We start from the raw sequence: 15,971 nt of genomic DNA, 5'->3' as shown, positions 1-15,971 counted from the left end.
ACAACAAACTCATCATATAATATTTTGCAGAGACGTTGGTCCCTATTTTTACTTTGTTTCTCTCTTCTTGATGGGATTTTACTTAGCAAAATGAACAAAAGGAAAAATAGCAGCTCTTACGTAAGTGAAGGGTGAGGTATTATGCAAATACACATTTGCCAAGAGATTTGGAACATCTGTACCGTATTCATAATAATTTTTTCTATCCATTACTCTCAAACTATAGCATACAACCAAATACAAACTCCTCATCAACACAACCAAATCCATCTCCTTGGGAATTTTTGCCTCTTGCATTATTCCATGTACATTACTGTTGATTGTTGCATATGTATACAAACTACGTCTAGGTTATGTACAAGAAGAGAGAAAACCAGAGACGTGCTGGCAGTAAAATACTGCAAATTATATAATTAACTATTGCTTCTCATTTTATATATTTTAGGCACAAAATAGATTTGAACATTTCGGAGGAATCTTCAGTAATTCATCCTCTCAGCAATTTCAACCTGTTCTTTGAGGGTGCCATAAAGGGTCTCAACGAGATTGAGCAGAAACCCATCTGAACGATGTTTTGCCACCAAGGAAACTGCCACTGGAAGATCATCATACAGCCCCAGTGGAATGTTCACCTGTAGATCAGAACAATTTCCAAAGCAATTATAGTTTCAAAATTTTACTAGTGCATATAATATTAGTTAAGGAAAGAAGAAATAAGATCACCATGAGAGAGAGAGAGAGAGAGAGAGAGAGAGAACCTGGCAAAATCCAGATACTCCAGCAATGGACAGCAAACTAAAAGATCTGACAAGAAGGCTTTCCAGCATAGTTGCTTCCATTTGGAGTTTTGGTGGAGGTTTGGGAACCGTAGGGATTGCGAGGATACCAAAATCCTAAAAAATTTGTTTTAAAATATCATTGCAATGGAAGAGAATGTGAATGATCAATGCAAGAGAAACAATTCTTCTATTTTATTACTACAGGTTAGTCAACCACTATCTTTTTAGAATGCAGTAGCCTTTCAAGTCACAGGTTTAATTACAAGAAAACGAGTATTACATGAATATATTTGAAAGATCCAGAAAAACACCTATCATAATAACCATATACAAACTCAATTACTCAAAAACACCTACAATAAAAAATATATAAGCCTTGGTGTATGGAATCCTGTAAATCATATCACAGAACTCTAAACTGAGTAGTGTTGGTTTTTCTTGCAGGATGATATTATGCATGCTTGGCTTATAACAATCTTGTATCTTCTCAAAATGATTAAAAATTGTTTATATCTATCGGGTTGCCTTTTCAACCAAAAAAGGTTGGGTATCCTAGCTGCATTAGCACGCATTAGGTATACAGTTCAATAATACAGCTTAACAGCCTTGTTTACTAATGATGCACACTCATCCATCAGCGTCATCACATTTTTCCTCTGATTTCTCTTTTGAACAAAATAAAGGGAGATGGATATTGAAAAAAAAAAAAAAAAGTAATTATGCTAATTTTAGAAAAATATATCCATATGTGTGCATAAACAAGAAATTCTACAGATAACAGTCCATGAACATTCACCAGAGGTCCTTCCATACGCAAAATCACTCAAAATTAGAATAGGCATGCATTAGAACATTCACAACAAACTTTAAGTGTGAGACAGTTGCAATTATAATAACTAAAAACTTTTTCTTGTGAAATATTTTGAGAGAAGCTCAAAAAATTTATAACATATGAATTATCACCCAAGAAATTTTTTCCAACTGCAGGGCAATTGCAACTGTAAATTCCAAACTTCAACTACAAACTTGAGAGAGAGAGAGAGATTACCCCAAGAAGAGCAGTGAGAGCGGCACGCATTTCAGTCATCATAGAATGACAAGCATCAATGTTATCGTCTGTTGTCTTAAGAGCTGCCCATACCCGTTAAGATATTCCTGGACCTAAATCAGGTCTGACTCTGCTAACCCATTCACTATGGTTATTCTTGAACTCGTAACTATGATACAAATGGTAAGAAAATTTAAGATTCAGTGCTAGAAGACAGAATAGTCTTTAATATTGCAAGATTGTAAATAGCATCACAAATACTAACTTGAGAAATGATTAAAATAATCAGGTTTCCAGCAAAATCATTTCAAGATCTTCACCTTTGAAGTAATCGCATTGCACTTGAAAGGGCTACCAAGGATGGTACATTATACTCCTCTGAATCATTTCCCTCACTCATAAAATTCTTCAAACTTGGAACTTTATCTTTTAAATATTCTCCAAGGATTGCGTGCTTAACAATATGACCTACAATTGTCAAATATATCAATATATCATGCATCATCAATGTGCAATTGAACCCCTCCAAGGTAATGAAATATTACCGTTATTGTCATGTAGCATTTCAAGAAAGGGATAAATTTTTCTATCAAAGTTGATATCCTTGTCTCCCCCCCCCCCCCCCCCCTCTCCCCCCAAAAAATAAAAAATAAAAAGAAAGGACTAATTACTTCTATCAAATTGCTGGTGATGGCTTCAAATGTTATAGAAGTTAAAAAGCATCTACAAACTTCAACTTGCAACCAATTAGCACTTGACCAATGACACCAGTATGCCATTGACTCACCTCCAAACAAGTTATCCACTGATTTAACTAGAACTTGAGTAATTCGATCACTTGGAATGCTTAGAAGCCGGAAACAATCTTCTGGAATAATTATCTGACTAGGTGTGACAGGGTCTAAAGCAGGCAATTGTAGTAGCACACGTCCAACTTTATTCAAGATCATTGGATCCCTAGCAAACCAACCTAGACAAGAATTTGGTGTCAAAAGAAATTTAAATGACAAAGAAATTTCTGAATAAGATATTTACGAATCACAAGTAAATTTCAGAAAACAAATTGACCACATGTTTGCTTTGTCAGTCCAAAGATGTTTGAAGGCCTGTTAACAAGAACGCTAACTAAAATTTTAATAAGCATACCACTATTAGGCAATAACATGCATTTTCACACTTTAGAAAGTGAATATTTCTCTGAATACATCATGTTTCCCTACCTACAGTATCAAAACTTTCTGACATGGGAATAACTCCAGCAGTAGACACAACTCCATGTGAAGGGCGAAATCCAAATATTCCACAGAATGATGCAGGGACTCTAACACTTGCTCCAGTGTCGGTTCCTGTAACAGAAAAAAAAAAAAAAAAAAGTTTGCTTCAAGTAAATTAGAATAAAATAAAATCACTGAAATACCATCCAAGAAATAAAGGCATACCCAATGCAAAATCTGCAAGCTTTGCACCAACAGCAACAGCAGATCCGCTGGAAGATCCTCCAGGAACCCGATCTGGCACACATGGATTTGTTGGCGTGCCATAATGCTTATTTTCGCCAAACATACTGTGAGAATTTGTCCCTCTTCAGTTACATAACTAACAAAATTTTTCCTCTTTGATTGCATAACTTGCAAATTATGATGTGACTTTTCAAGAGATTTCTACATGAAAATGAAAAAAATATGTGAAAACCTTAAAACCAGCAAAGGGATTTTTCAAAAGAACCAAAAGATGAAGGGATACTATCTGTTTTTCCAAAACAGACTGCACAAAATCAGACGGCTATTAAAGGGGCATTTGGAAGAAAAACAAAAATGGAAATGATTCAGTTTTGTACTCCTTAATATTCAACTGCATCAGTTCACTTTTTTAAAGGGGCATTTGGAAGAGAAACAAATATGGAAATGATTCAGTTTTGTGCTCCTTAATATTCAATAGCATCAGTTCAATGTTTAGGATGGAATGATATACAAAAATAAAGTAAAAAACAATTAAAAAAAAAAAAACGGAATTAGCAACACACATTGATCTCATTTGGGGGTTTCAATAGCAATCAGCTAAATTGGGCATATGCATACCAAAATGAATAATATTAAGCAAGTCAGCAACAAGATTGAGTTCTTCAAATTAAACAGACGGGACCAAAACTAGTTTATTAGGTATGAACAGTTAAGTAATAACTCTTCTTACCAGTATGCCATTTCATCCATGACTGTTTTACCAACACAAGTGGCGCCTCCCCTTAAGAGGGCTAACACGACGGGAGCTGTAGCCTTAGCAGCCGAATGAGTTCTCGCCCACTCGGGACTCCCAAACCCAGTCACATATCCTTCCACATCAAATCTGCTCTTTCAAATTTGATACCCAGAAAACAAATGTTAGCACTTAATTTACAGTCGGATTACACTCGTCATATGCATATAAAATCTTCATGAGCTTCGAATTACGCTGGAAGAAAGCATGGAACGCAAAATCCAAATGTGCCCACAAGAAAAAAGAGACTGATACACAATTGGGGAAAAAAAATGAAAGCAAACAGCTGGAGTATTAACGAGGTATTGGAGGTAGCTGGTGGGGAGGGACTCACATGTCTTTAACAGCAAAGGTGAGGCCAGTCAAGGGAAGTTCATGAGGAGCAGAGCTTCCATGTAGCGTGAACTTCTCCATGAAAGCACCATGGTCTGAAGAGTCTCCTGACATCTCTCTGCTTCTGCTGCCCCGCCGCTATGGGCAAGCTTCTTTCCCCTCGAGTTTTAAATCCCAGTTCGGATTTTTCGCCAAGGCGATATTTGCTGACACTTTGAGAAACGACGTCGTCTGGTGGCAGCTATATGTTTCCTTTTCCATAATTTTGATTGGCCAGTTCATGAAATTTTCATAAAGTTTATTATAACAACTTGCATCCAGGAGTCAAAAAGAAGGTAGAATGGTAGATGGATGTGACAATACAAAAGAGAATAATAACTTAAGATAATGTATGAAATATGACACAAACTCAATTGAACAACTAATTCAATCAAATAATAAGTAAAGTAAGAGAGGATGAAGAGAAATTTTCAAACTCTTTTGTAGTGGTTCAGTCTCCTTCACAAGCACCTAAGTCCACTCTCTCAATCAAATCCAAGTTGAGATTCTACTAACAAACTTCTTACCTTTCAACCGGAGTAAAAGCACATGCAATTACAAAACTTAGTTTTTCACAGGGGCTCAAACAATACTTAAAAAGATGAGAAATTACAAATGATGTGTGACTTAGTATTTCTAAATAGATTGATGTCACAACTCAAGCTTACAAGCAAAAAAGAAAAAGAAAAAAATGGTAATAATCTTGGGGTCACTACAAGTTTGATATCAGAGCTTAGGTTGTTAAGTTCAGTAGACTTTAGTGTACAGCGGAAAACAATACTTGAATATAGGAATGAATTTTGATGAGAATCTGTAGAGGATGGACTGAGATTTTGGTAAAGTCAATGTGAGGAATTAATATGAGAATTTAGGGTTTTGTCTTGCATTTAGGAAATAGAAACTTCGGGATGATTTCTATGATTTTCCTAGGGTGACGATTTCAAGAAAGTCATGGTAAACTATTGTCGATTTTGTTTTTGAATGGTAAGATTGGGCCTTAAATTAGTGAATTGGTGGTATAAAGATATGTTATGATTCTTAGTTAGATTAATGTAAAAATTGTATTATGAAGTTAGGATTTTCAGATTATTCTCGTGTTATTGTAGGATGGACCTCAGAAATAGCAATGCACACGTTGATGGTAGTAGTGATGTAGGGCCTTCCAGGTGCTACGCAGTGTAACACAGTAAGTTATGGCTAAAATCACCCAGAATACCAGAGAACAGGGCTGCCCATTAGCTAATTAGAGTTTTACGATCCAGTAGTTCACCGACATAAATCCTCCGATTTTCTTGGGGGGAGCCGACCCTACAGTTACCGAAAACTGGATGTTGGAAATTGAGAAAAATCTGACAGTGCTGCACTGCATTGATGATCAAAGAGTCCTCTATGCCACATATAAGTTGATGGGTGAGGTTGAGACGTGGTGGGCAACTGTGAAGTTGTTAGAGAAACAGAGACCCGTACCAGTAGCCATTACTTGGAGTCGGTTCAAAGAGGTGTTCTTCGACCGATATTTCCCTGCCACTGTTAGAGAAGCAAGGGTAGAGGAATTTGTGAATCTAACGCAGGGGCATCTGATATTCCAGCAATACGCGGCGAAGTTTATTTAGTTGTCGCGTTTTGCCCCATATATTGTCTCAGACATGGCTAAGAAGGCGAGGAAGTTCGAGAGGGGTTTGAGGCAAGAAATTTATGAATGGGTGGCAGTTCTAAAGGAGCGGGACTTTTAAGAATTGATTGACAGAACCGATGTAGCAGAGGCGAGCAGGCAGAGGGGTATTAGGATACAAAGCCAGAGAAAGAGGCCCACGCCTCCTGGGTATCAGACAGGTACTAGCCAGGGCCCATGGAGGGGAGACCAGTACGATGGAGGTCAGAGGCAAATGACGGAAAACCATATATATCAGGGCGAGCAAACGTGTCCTATCTACCCTAGGTGTGGCACGAGGCATATGGGAGAATGTTGTGTGGGAGAGAATATCTTCTATTGGTGTAGATGGCCCGGACACATTGCGAGAAACTGCCAAGCACAACCATCTAATTTACCAGCTCTTAGACCATTTCGGGAAAATAGCCAGGCACCCCGAGGAGGCCAGTAGAGGAACACAGCCTCAGCGAGGGTCTATGCCATGACACTGGGAGACGCTGAGGTTGTGGGCAATATGGTGACAGGTACCACTAATATGCTTTCAATGAAAGCTATTGTTTTATTTGATTCAAGGGCCACACATTCTTTCGTGTCTATGGGGTACGTCAAATTATGCGGGATAGAAACTTAGTTGCTAGACACCAAGTTATTAGTAGCTACACCGACAAGGTCAGTAGCGAGGTGTCAAATGGTGCTCAAAGGTTATCTAATAGATATTCAGGAAATAATATTACCAGTTAATCTCATGGTATTAGATATGTAAGGGTTTCATATGATATTGAGTATGGACTGACTAGCAGCTAACTATGCCAATATTGATTGTCATCAGAAAGAGGTGATATTTAAGCCTCTTAGAGAGTAGGAATTCAAATTTGTGGGGTCTTGTGTGCACGCCCCATCATAGTTGGTGTCAGCTATTCAAGTAAGGAGACTACTCCGGGATGTTGCCATGGGTACATAGTTTGTATAAAGGAAATGTCAGAGGGAGAATTGAAACTTGCTGATATTCTAGTAGTCAAGGAATTTTTAGATGTTTTTAGAGAGGAGTTACTTGGTTTACCACCAGATCGTGAAATTGAGTTTGCTATTGATTTATTTCCAGGGTCAACACCGATTTCTAAAGCACCCTACAGAATGGCTCTAGCCAAATTGAAAGAACTGAAAGACCAATTGCAAGAATTATTAAACAAAGGGTTTATCGGGCACAGTGTGTCGCCCTAGGGAGCGCTAGTTTTATTTGTAAAGAAGAAAGATGGGACGATGAGGATATGTATCGACTACAAAGAGATAGATAAAGTGATAGTTAAGAACAAGTATCCTTTTGCCCATATTGATGACTTATTTGATCAGCTCCAGGGAACCCGCGTCTACTCTAAGATTGATCTTTGGTCAAGATATCATCAAGTAAAAATTAAAGCAAAAGATGTTTCGAAAATAGTCTTTCGAACTAGGTATGGCTACTACGAGTTTTTGGTTATGCCCTTCAAATTGACCAATGCACCAGCAGCGTTTATGGACCTAATAAACAGGGTATTCCATCAGTATTTGGACTAGTTTATTGTTGTTTTCATTGATGGTATTCTGGTCTACTCAAAGAGTTTTGAAGAGCATGAAGATCATCTAAGGATGGTGCTACAGGTGTTGAGAGAAAAGAAGTTGTAAGCTAAGTTTAAGAAATGTGAATTTTGGCTGAGGGAAGTTATGTCCCTTAGACATGTGATCTCCGGGGATGGTATTTCAGTAAATTCGAGTAAGATAGAAGTGGTGGTCAATTGGACGAGGCCGAGGAATGTTTAAGAGATCCAAAGTTTCTTGGGTCTAGCGAGATATATACTACCAGTAGTTTGTAGAGGGTTTTTCCAAATTATCAGGTCCTCTAACACGGCTCATGAGGAAAAGTGTGAAGTTCGAGTGGATGATGAATGTGAGTAGAGCTTTCAGGAGTTGAAGAAGCGACTCGTCACCGCACCCATTTTGACCATCCCATTAGGGGATGGAGATTATGTGATTTACAGTGACGCGTTTCTAAGAAGACTTGGGTATGTATTGATGCAACAAGGAAATATTGTGGCATACACTTCTCTGAAACTTAAGGAATATGAAAAGAATTATTCGACGCATGATTTAGAGTTGGCTACAGTGGTGTACTCCTTAAAGATCTAAAAGCATTATCTGTATGGTGGGAAATGTGAGACCTTTACAGATCATAAGAGTTTAAAATATTTTTTCATGCAGAAAGAGTTAAATATAAGACAGAAGAGATGGTTGGAGTTAATTAAAGATTACGACTATACCATTAGTTACCACCCAGGAAAAGCAAATGAGGTAGCTGATGCCTTGAGTCAGAAATCAGGTAATGCCTCTATGTTAGCAGTGGTGATACAACATCAGATTGGAATGGATTTGGAAAGGCTTGGGGTAGAGCTGATAGAGGGAGATCACCAAGCACTTATTGCTAGTCTAGTACTTTAGCCAACTTTGCTAGAGAAAACTAAGATCGCTCAGATGCAAGATACAAAAGTAGTAAAGATCAGAGATAAAGTACAGAGTGGGCAGGAAGCCGAATTTACTATTTCAGATGATGATGCTATGAGGTTTGGTACCAGACTGTGCGTACCTATAGATACTAAAATTAAAAGATCCATCTTGGAGGAGGCGCATCGATCCTTGTATACAGTGCACCCAAGAAGCACTAAAATGTACAGGGATCTTCGGGAATCCTTTTGGTGGATCAATATGAAGAAAGAGATAGCTGAGTACGTAGAGCAGTGTTTGACATGCCAGTAGGTAAAAGCTGAGCACCAGAGACCGGCGGGACAGTTACAGCCACTACACATTCCTAAGTGGAAGTGAGAACATATTTCTATGAATTTTGTTACAAGATTGTCGCCAACACTTCATGGTCAGGATGCTATCTAGGTGGTCGTAGACCGATTGACAAAGACTGCCCACTTTCTTCCTATCAGAGTTGGCTACTCCATGAGTAGGTTGGCAGAGGTATATATACAGGAGATAATGGGACTACATGGAGTGCCTGTGTCCATCGTCTCTAACCAAGACCCACGGTTCATGTCGTAGTTTTGGAAAAGTTTGTAAAGAGCCATGGGTACACAACTGACATTCAGTACGACCTTTCATTCTCAGACCGATGGATAGATGGAGAGGACGATTCAAATACTGGAGGATATGTTACGAGCCTATGTATTAGATTTTGGTGGTAGGTGGATCCAGTACATGCCACTAGTCAAATTTGCTTATAATAATAGTTATCAGACTACCATTAGTGTGACGCGCCAAAAATAATTATTATAAGAGGATGTAGTGATTTAAAGATAAATAAATAAATAAATATTTAGTATTAATTAATAATTAATTAATTAATTATTAAATTGAATTAATTAAATTAAGTAATATGGTGGTTACACACACACACACACACACACACACACACACACACACACACATATATATATATATATATATAAGTATATAATATAATATATTATAGTTACATTAATCTTCCTAAAGGATCTTTCCTTCTAGAAGCATCTGAATTTCAAAAGGAAATGCATCCCCCCTAGTGAATTCCTGCACCCACTTGCCTCTCTCGCTCTTTGTCTCACATCTCTCTCCCAACGTATTTCTTTTTGTCTCCTCTCCCACTCTCCTCAATTTCTCGGCAAATATTCGGCCAATCGAAAATCGAAAAACACCACTGGACTTCGTTCTTTGCTACCGATATTTCTACTAGAGCGAATTTGTCATAGAAGCGACGTAGGCATATCACTTGGGGTAAGGTAAATTCTTACTCTTACCTCAATTTTTCTTAAATCTTAAGTCAAATGGATGATCAGACCCTACCAAGAGAATCTAGGGATGATTTTTTATAAGTCTAGCGGAGCGGATTTCTTGTGGCGTCGTCATAGGCATAGCCCCAAAATTAAGATAAGGGAGTTATTTAGAGATTAATTTTTATTTAATTATTGTAGGTTTGGAAATGTTAAAATATTGGGCGTTTTGGGCTTGAACTAGGGTTATTGAATTCAAGGTTCGAGTGAGCGTCGCGGGTATGATTTCGGGATCCTTGCAGGCGTAGTTCAGGAAATCAAATAAGTGGAATAAATTATTACAGTTATTTTTGAAATTATTGGTTGAGAAAATATGTGAAAATGAGTATATGATATTTTGCCTGAAATTATTATGATATGAATATTAGATAAAGTTGTGTGGCATATGGTTTATATTGAATTGTGGTGTTTTGGTATTTGAAATACAAGAGGTGATGAAAAGTGATAAATATTAATGAGTATTTTCTGAGAAATACTGATATGTGAAACATTGATATGTTTATGAGAAAATGATTATAAAGTGAAGATATGTTTTATTAAGAAATGTTGAAACACGTGAAACACGATATATATATATATATATATATATATATATATATATATATATATATATATATATATATACTATTATGAGATGATGGTATGTGTTACTGAAAAATGATGAGAATATTGAAATGATATGAAAATTGTTTTATTGAGAAATATTGAAACGAGGATATATATATTGAAGAGTATTTTTTGAAAAATGATGAAATATGCAGTATAAAAATGTTTTATCGGGAAATGTTGAATAATGTGAAATAATATATATATATATATATATATATATATATGTATGTATTATTATGTAATAAATTTGAAATATGAGTTCTGAAATATGTATACTGGAAAATGAATATTGAAAATGGGAATATTGCATTGTAAATCCTGCAATATGAATATTAAAATGTGGAAATTGAAATGTGAACATTGTAAAGTGCCAAAGTTGCAATGGGATCATTAAATACTAGGAAATGTGAACATTGCAAAGTACAAAAGTTACAATGGGATCATTGAAATATGATTGATGAAATACCAATACCACATAATGATTGCGAGTATGTGGTAATGATAACCCTGATGGATGAATATGAAAACCCTAATGATGGGTTGTGATATTGAGCACGGTATCGTTGCTAGTGAGGTGTTAGTGCAACCACATGGCCACGTGGAGAGTGTGGTGTGGGCAGTCGACTGAGTCATTTAATAGAGTTGTTGTGCCCCCTGAGTCTAGATCAAGGCTATAGGCCGGCCAATCATACTACAAACACATGTATGGATTTCCATTTTGATTTAACCGGGTAGGCCAACCGCTGTTAGATCTAGCCATCGGACCACACAACCCTATTCATTGGGGGAAGCATGACGTGGAAAGAGATCCTCAGGGTAGCCATGAGTTACAAACGCAATGTTGGTATTGAATACCAAGGATACTCATGTGTTGGATAGTGAAATGGAAAATGGAAAATGAAAGAGTGTGAGTTTAATAACCTAAATAATTAAGTGAAGTAAAACGACAGTTGACTGGGCCGTTTAGTAGAGTTGTTGTGCCCTCTGAGTCTGGATCAGGGCTATAAGCCGGCCAGTCGTACTACAGACGCATGGATGGATTTCCATTTTGATCTAATCGGATAGGCCAACCATGGTTAGATCCAGCCTTTGGGCCACACAACCCTATTCATGGGGGAAAGCATGAAGTGGAAAGAGATCCTTAGGGTAACCATGAGTTATAAACGCGATGTTGGTATTGAATACCAAGGATACTCATGTGCTGGATAGTGAAATGGAAAATGGAAAATGAAAAATGAAAGAGTGTGAGTTTAATAACCTAAATAATTAAGCGAAGTAAAACTCTCCGCCTAAGGGCTTGAGTAAGGTGAGTGTCCTAATAGGTATCAGATGTAGTCATACCTGACTACATAATGTATTAGGGCAGAGGGAAGTTACTTATATGGGCGGGTAATCTTCCCTATTCTTGGGAACTTTGTTGATAAATATGAGTTGTATATTAATGAACTTTAGAAATAGTTTTAAAGCTTATAAAAGCTTGTTTTTTATATCTATATGATTATGAGCATATATATCAGTGTATTTTCTTAGATGATTGATGATTTGAAAAGTAAAATGTGTTATAATTGAACTCATACTGTCACACACTGTAAATAATTTATTTTATCTTACTGAGATGTGTCTCACCTGAATTATCTAACCTTTTTAGGGAATAGAGACAGACCATGTGATAAAGCTCCGAGATAAGAGAGAGCTGGGACCCTGATATACAAGCTGAGTGCTTTGAACCAGGGATGTGTGTTTCCCTTAAGATGTTTGTTTTTTGGGGAAATGTATTAAACATATATGTAGATATGGATGATTTAGTACTCTAGGGAATTGTATTCGGGATGGTAGCTACATTATGTCTTCCGCTGTTAGGTTAATATAAATAAAATGTTTGTTTACCCGGTACCCAATGCGGGTCGGGTCATGTGAGTGGTATCAGAGTTGTTGATGTGGCCGATGTGTGATAATTAATATGTTTTATTTATATTTAAAAAATGGTATGAAAATCGGGGAGTCACAGTTGGGATGGCACCATATGACGCATTATATGGCAGGAGATGTCGATCCCTATTATATTGGGATGAAACTGGTGAGAGACAAATTTTGGGGCCGGAGATGGTTCAGCAAACTTCAGAGAAAATCAAACTCATAAGAGATAGAATCCACACAGCTCAGAATTGGCAAAAAAGTTATGCAGATACTTGCCAACGAAAGTTGGAATTTGGTGTAGGAGATCATGTATTTTTGAAAATTGCACTAATGAAAGGGGTGTTGAGGTTCGGGAGGAAGGGTAAGCTAAACCCTAGGTACATTGGATCATTCGAGATACTTGAATGAGTGAGTCTGATTGCCTACAGGTTAGCCTTACTACCAATTTTATCCAAAATTCATGATGTGTTCCACGTATCGATGTTGAGAAAATATGTCTCAGATCCCTCCCATGTGATTAGTTGTGAGGCACTGGAGCTTGGTGATACTCTTTCTTAAGAAGAAAAGTAGTGCAGATTTTGGATCGAAAGGAACAGAAATTGCATATAAAGAGGATTCCACTGGTAAAAGTATTATGACGCAATTATGCAGTCGAGGAAAGTTCATGGGAATTAGAGGAGCAAATGCACCAGCGATATCCACATATGTTCCGTGGAGATCAGAGATGAGATATTAAGAGTAAAATAACTAATAGTGTATGTATTTTTTACTTATATAGCATAGGGTAGGATAATTAGTGTTTTGATTTTAGGTTATAAATGGTTTTGGGAGAGTTTTCTTTTTCTTTAAATGACTGTAATCTCCACTACCTCGCCCTGGAGCTTGCTAAGCTCGATCACCTAGAGAACCTGAAAAGATTAATAAACTGCTAGTGTGAGACACCTCTCAGTAGGGAAGAAATAAGTTACAATAGTGTGTGACTGAAGTGTTTAATATATAATTACAAAATATATATACAATTGTATTTCACTATCAATAGTAGCTGTGAAAATACATTCTTAATCACTTCATTGTCGACTTCTCTATCACCCAATCACATACACAAATACACAATTGTTTTTACTAATAACTTCCGAGAATAAGGAGGTCTACCTGCCCATACAAGTTGATTCCCTCTACTCTAGTGCTATTACTAGGGCACTTACCTTTCTTAGTAAGCCCTCGAGTTATGTATCCAGGTAAAGTCTCTGAGAATAGGGAAGGTCACCTGCCCATACAAGTGACTTCCCTCTACTCTGGTATCCACAGATAATTAGCAGAGCACTTGCCTTCCTCAGTAAGCCCTTGGGCGGAGTGTTTGACTTTACCATAAATACTTATGCAATTAAAGTCACATGCAACGAATGCTAATCATTTCACAAAGTTCCACATGTACACACATATCACAATCAATCCACACAGGATTTACACATTCCATATTCTCACCCACACAAGGTCTATATCTACACAAAATACAACGTCCACACAGGACTAATAACTACACAGGTTATTACATAATCTTCTTAACCACACAGGTTACAACACATGCTTCTTAATCACACCACACACACACCACCCTGTTCATGGTAAATAGGTAAAATAAACTCCTCATACCACTGCCAATGTTTTACCCCCCTAATATAAACGCCCACATAATGAACTCCTCATACCACTGTCAATGTTATATGACGATTAGATCAGGTATGATATAACGACCTCCTCATACCACTGCCAACGCTATATCACAATTTACATAAACCACAACACAAATCAATAGAAAAACCAACCACTCAAGCACATCCACACATCTGCCATAATATACACAATCAGACAGTATCCACAACCAACCAGTATTTTTCACAGCCCAAATAGTATTCACAATCACACAATAAATCATAATTGCGCAGTACTCGCAACCATTTAATTATCAAAATTGTTTTCATGCCACACGATTTTTCCCAATATAATATGTAATCAAAACAGTATTTTCAATACTTGCATCGTTCAAAAAATTATACCAAAAAATATATAGAATTTTATACCCAAAATTTAACCAGTTTAAAATTAATAAAAAGCTGTTATAAAGTATTTCCCCTTACCTGCTCCTCGAGTTCCTGCCTAAACCAAATAGAAAACGAGACCATGTAAACCAAAATTCCCAACTCACTCAAATATTAGAAAAATACTCATTTAATACTTCCTAGGCTCCAAATATTTAACAAGAAAACTCCCAAATATCTCACTTACCCTGATTTTGGGATGGTGCCCCAAAACCCCAAATCAACGATCTGCTTTTGCAGCTTTGCAGAGAACGATCTTATGAACCTCGTGGTGGTTCCGGATCGTCAAATCGGGTCAAATCCAGCTCGGAATCAAAGAGAGAAGGCAGAAAAACCATTTTTCTAGAGAGAGAGTTCATGCAAGATTTTCTCATTGAAAATGAAAGAAATCGGTATTTATAGGCAGGGACTCGTCAACGAGACACGTGGATTCATCGACGATCCCATGAAGAACACTAGTCGACGAGACCGTGAGTTCATCGATGAGTTTCATAATATCTCAACCCTCTCAGTAACTCTTCGTCGACGAGACATGTGCCCTTGTCGAAGGGCCAAGGAAGAACGCTCGTCGACAAGACCAGTTGTTTTGTCGACGAGTTCTCGCTGACACCTTTTAAAATATTCCTTTTTCTTTTATTATTATTATTAGTATTAATTAATTAATTAATTAACTAAATTTTTTGAGTCATTACATTCTCCCCTCCTTTAGAAAATTTCGTCCTCAAAATTCGTTAATCTCCCATTTTCATAACTAACAAGCTAAATAACCACATTCATACATTTCAATCAATTCAAAAATATGCAACATCGAATCATACAATGTCAAAAAAAATTAATACTCATGCTATCATAGATATATTACCTGCGCCTTTAGCATTGTCCCCCTCAGGTGTACCCAACATATAAACACATGCCGGGGCAACGCCTTCGCGAGGCACCTGGTTGTTCCTCTGATTCTAATTTGGAGTAGGTGCATTGTTTGGTGGTTCTCGACATTCCCAGACTATATGACCATATTTTATGCATCTATAGCACACAACACCCCTACTCCAGCATTCTCTCCAATGTCATTGATTACATTTAGGGCAATGGGGGAGTGATGAATCTCCCTGTCGTCCTTGATCATTTCTTTCTGACCCCTGACCTGCAACATCTTTGTCTCCCCTCCACGACCCTTGTCTGGAATTTGCTTGGGGGTGAGGAGACACAGGTCTCCTTCTTCGTTCTGACGCCTTTGCACCTCTCTGTAGACTTGACTCTACCATGGTGGCTTTCTCCACCAATTCCGCGAAATCTTGAATCTGCAAACATGTCATATGCTCATGAATCCTCTGATTTAGGCCTCTTTCAAACCACCTCGCCTTTTGGTATTCATCTAGAACCATGGAAGGTGCA

General features: G+C 37.4%; 1 protein-coding gene across 2 annotated transcripts; it reads right to left on the bottom strand.

The window, feature by feature from the left end:
• Positions 1–251: 251 nt before the first annotated feature.
• On the bottom strand, positions 252–4,619 carry LOC131152675 (amidase 1-like). Of its 2 annotated transcripts, none has more exons than XM_058104473.1 (9): positions 4,415–4,619; positions 4,018–4,170; positions 3,267–3,391; positions 3,048–3,173; positions 2,615–2,797; positions 2,148–2,295; positions 1,828–1,996; positions 759–893; positions 252–632 (listed from the first exon to the last, which is right to left on the bottom strand). In XM_058104473.1, the coding sequence occupies exons 1-7, from the start codon at positions 4,525–4,527 to the stop codon at positions 1,924–1,926; spliced, it is 921 nt and encodes a 306-aa protein (XP_057960456.1). In that variant the 5' UTR covers positions 4,528–4,619; the 3' UTR covers positions 252–632; positions 759–893; positions 1,828–1,923. The 2 variants fall into 2 exon arrangements, with proteins under 2 accessions (XP_057960456.1, XP_057960457.1); XM_058104474.1 differs by having other exon boundaries at positions 1,828–1,957; positions 4,415–4,597.
• Positions 4,620–15,971: the final 11,352 nt, after the last annotated feature.

Source organism: Malania oleifera, chromosome 4 (genome assembly GCF_029873635.1).
Source record: "Malania oleifera isolate guangnan ecotype guangnan chromosome 4, ASM2987363v1, whole genome shotgun sequence".
Taxonomy (NCBI): Eukaryota; Viridiplantae; Streptophyta; class Magnoliopsida; order Santalales; family Ximeniaceae; genus Malania; species Malania oleifera.
This window is presented reverse-complemented; position numbering and strand designations above follow the sequence as displayed.

Coding starts and splice junctions, on each gene's coding strand:
- LOC131152675 (XM_058104473.1), bottom strand. CDS start 4,527: ATGTCAGGAGACTCTTCAGACCATGGTGCTTTCATGGAGAAGTTCACG. Junction 4,171..4,414: donor ACCTTTGCTGTTAAAGACAT/GTGAGTCCCTCC, acceptor TTGAAAGAGCAG/ATTTGATGTGGAAGGATATG. Junction 3,174..3,266: donor GCTTGCAGATTTTGCATTGG/GTATGCCTTTAT, acceptor TTTCTGTTACAG/GAACCGACACTGGAGCAAGT.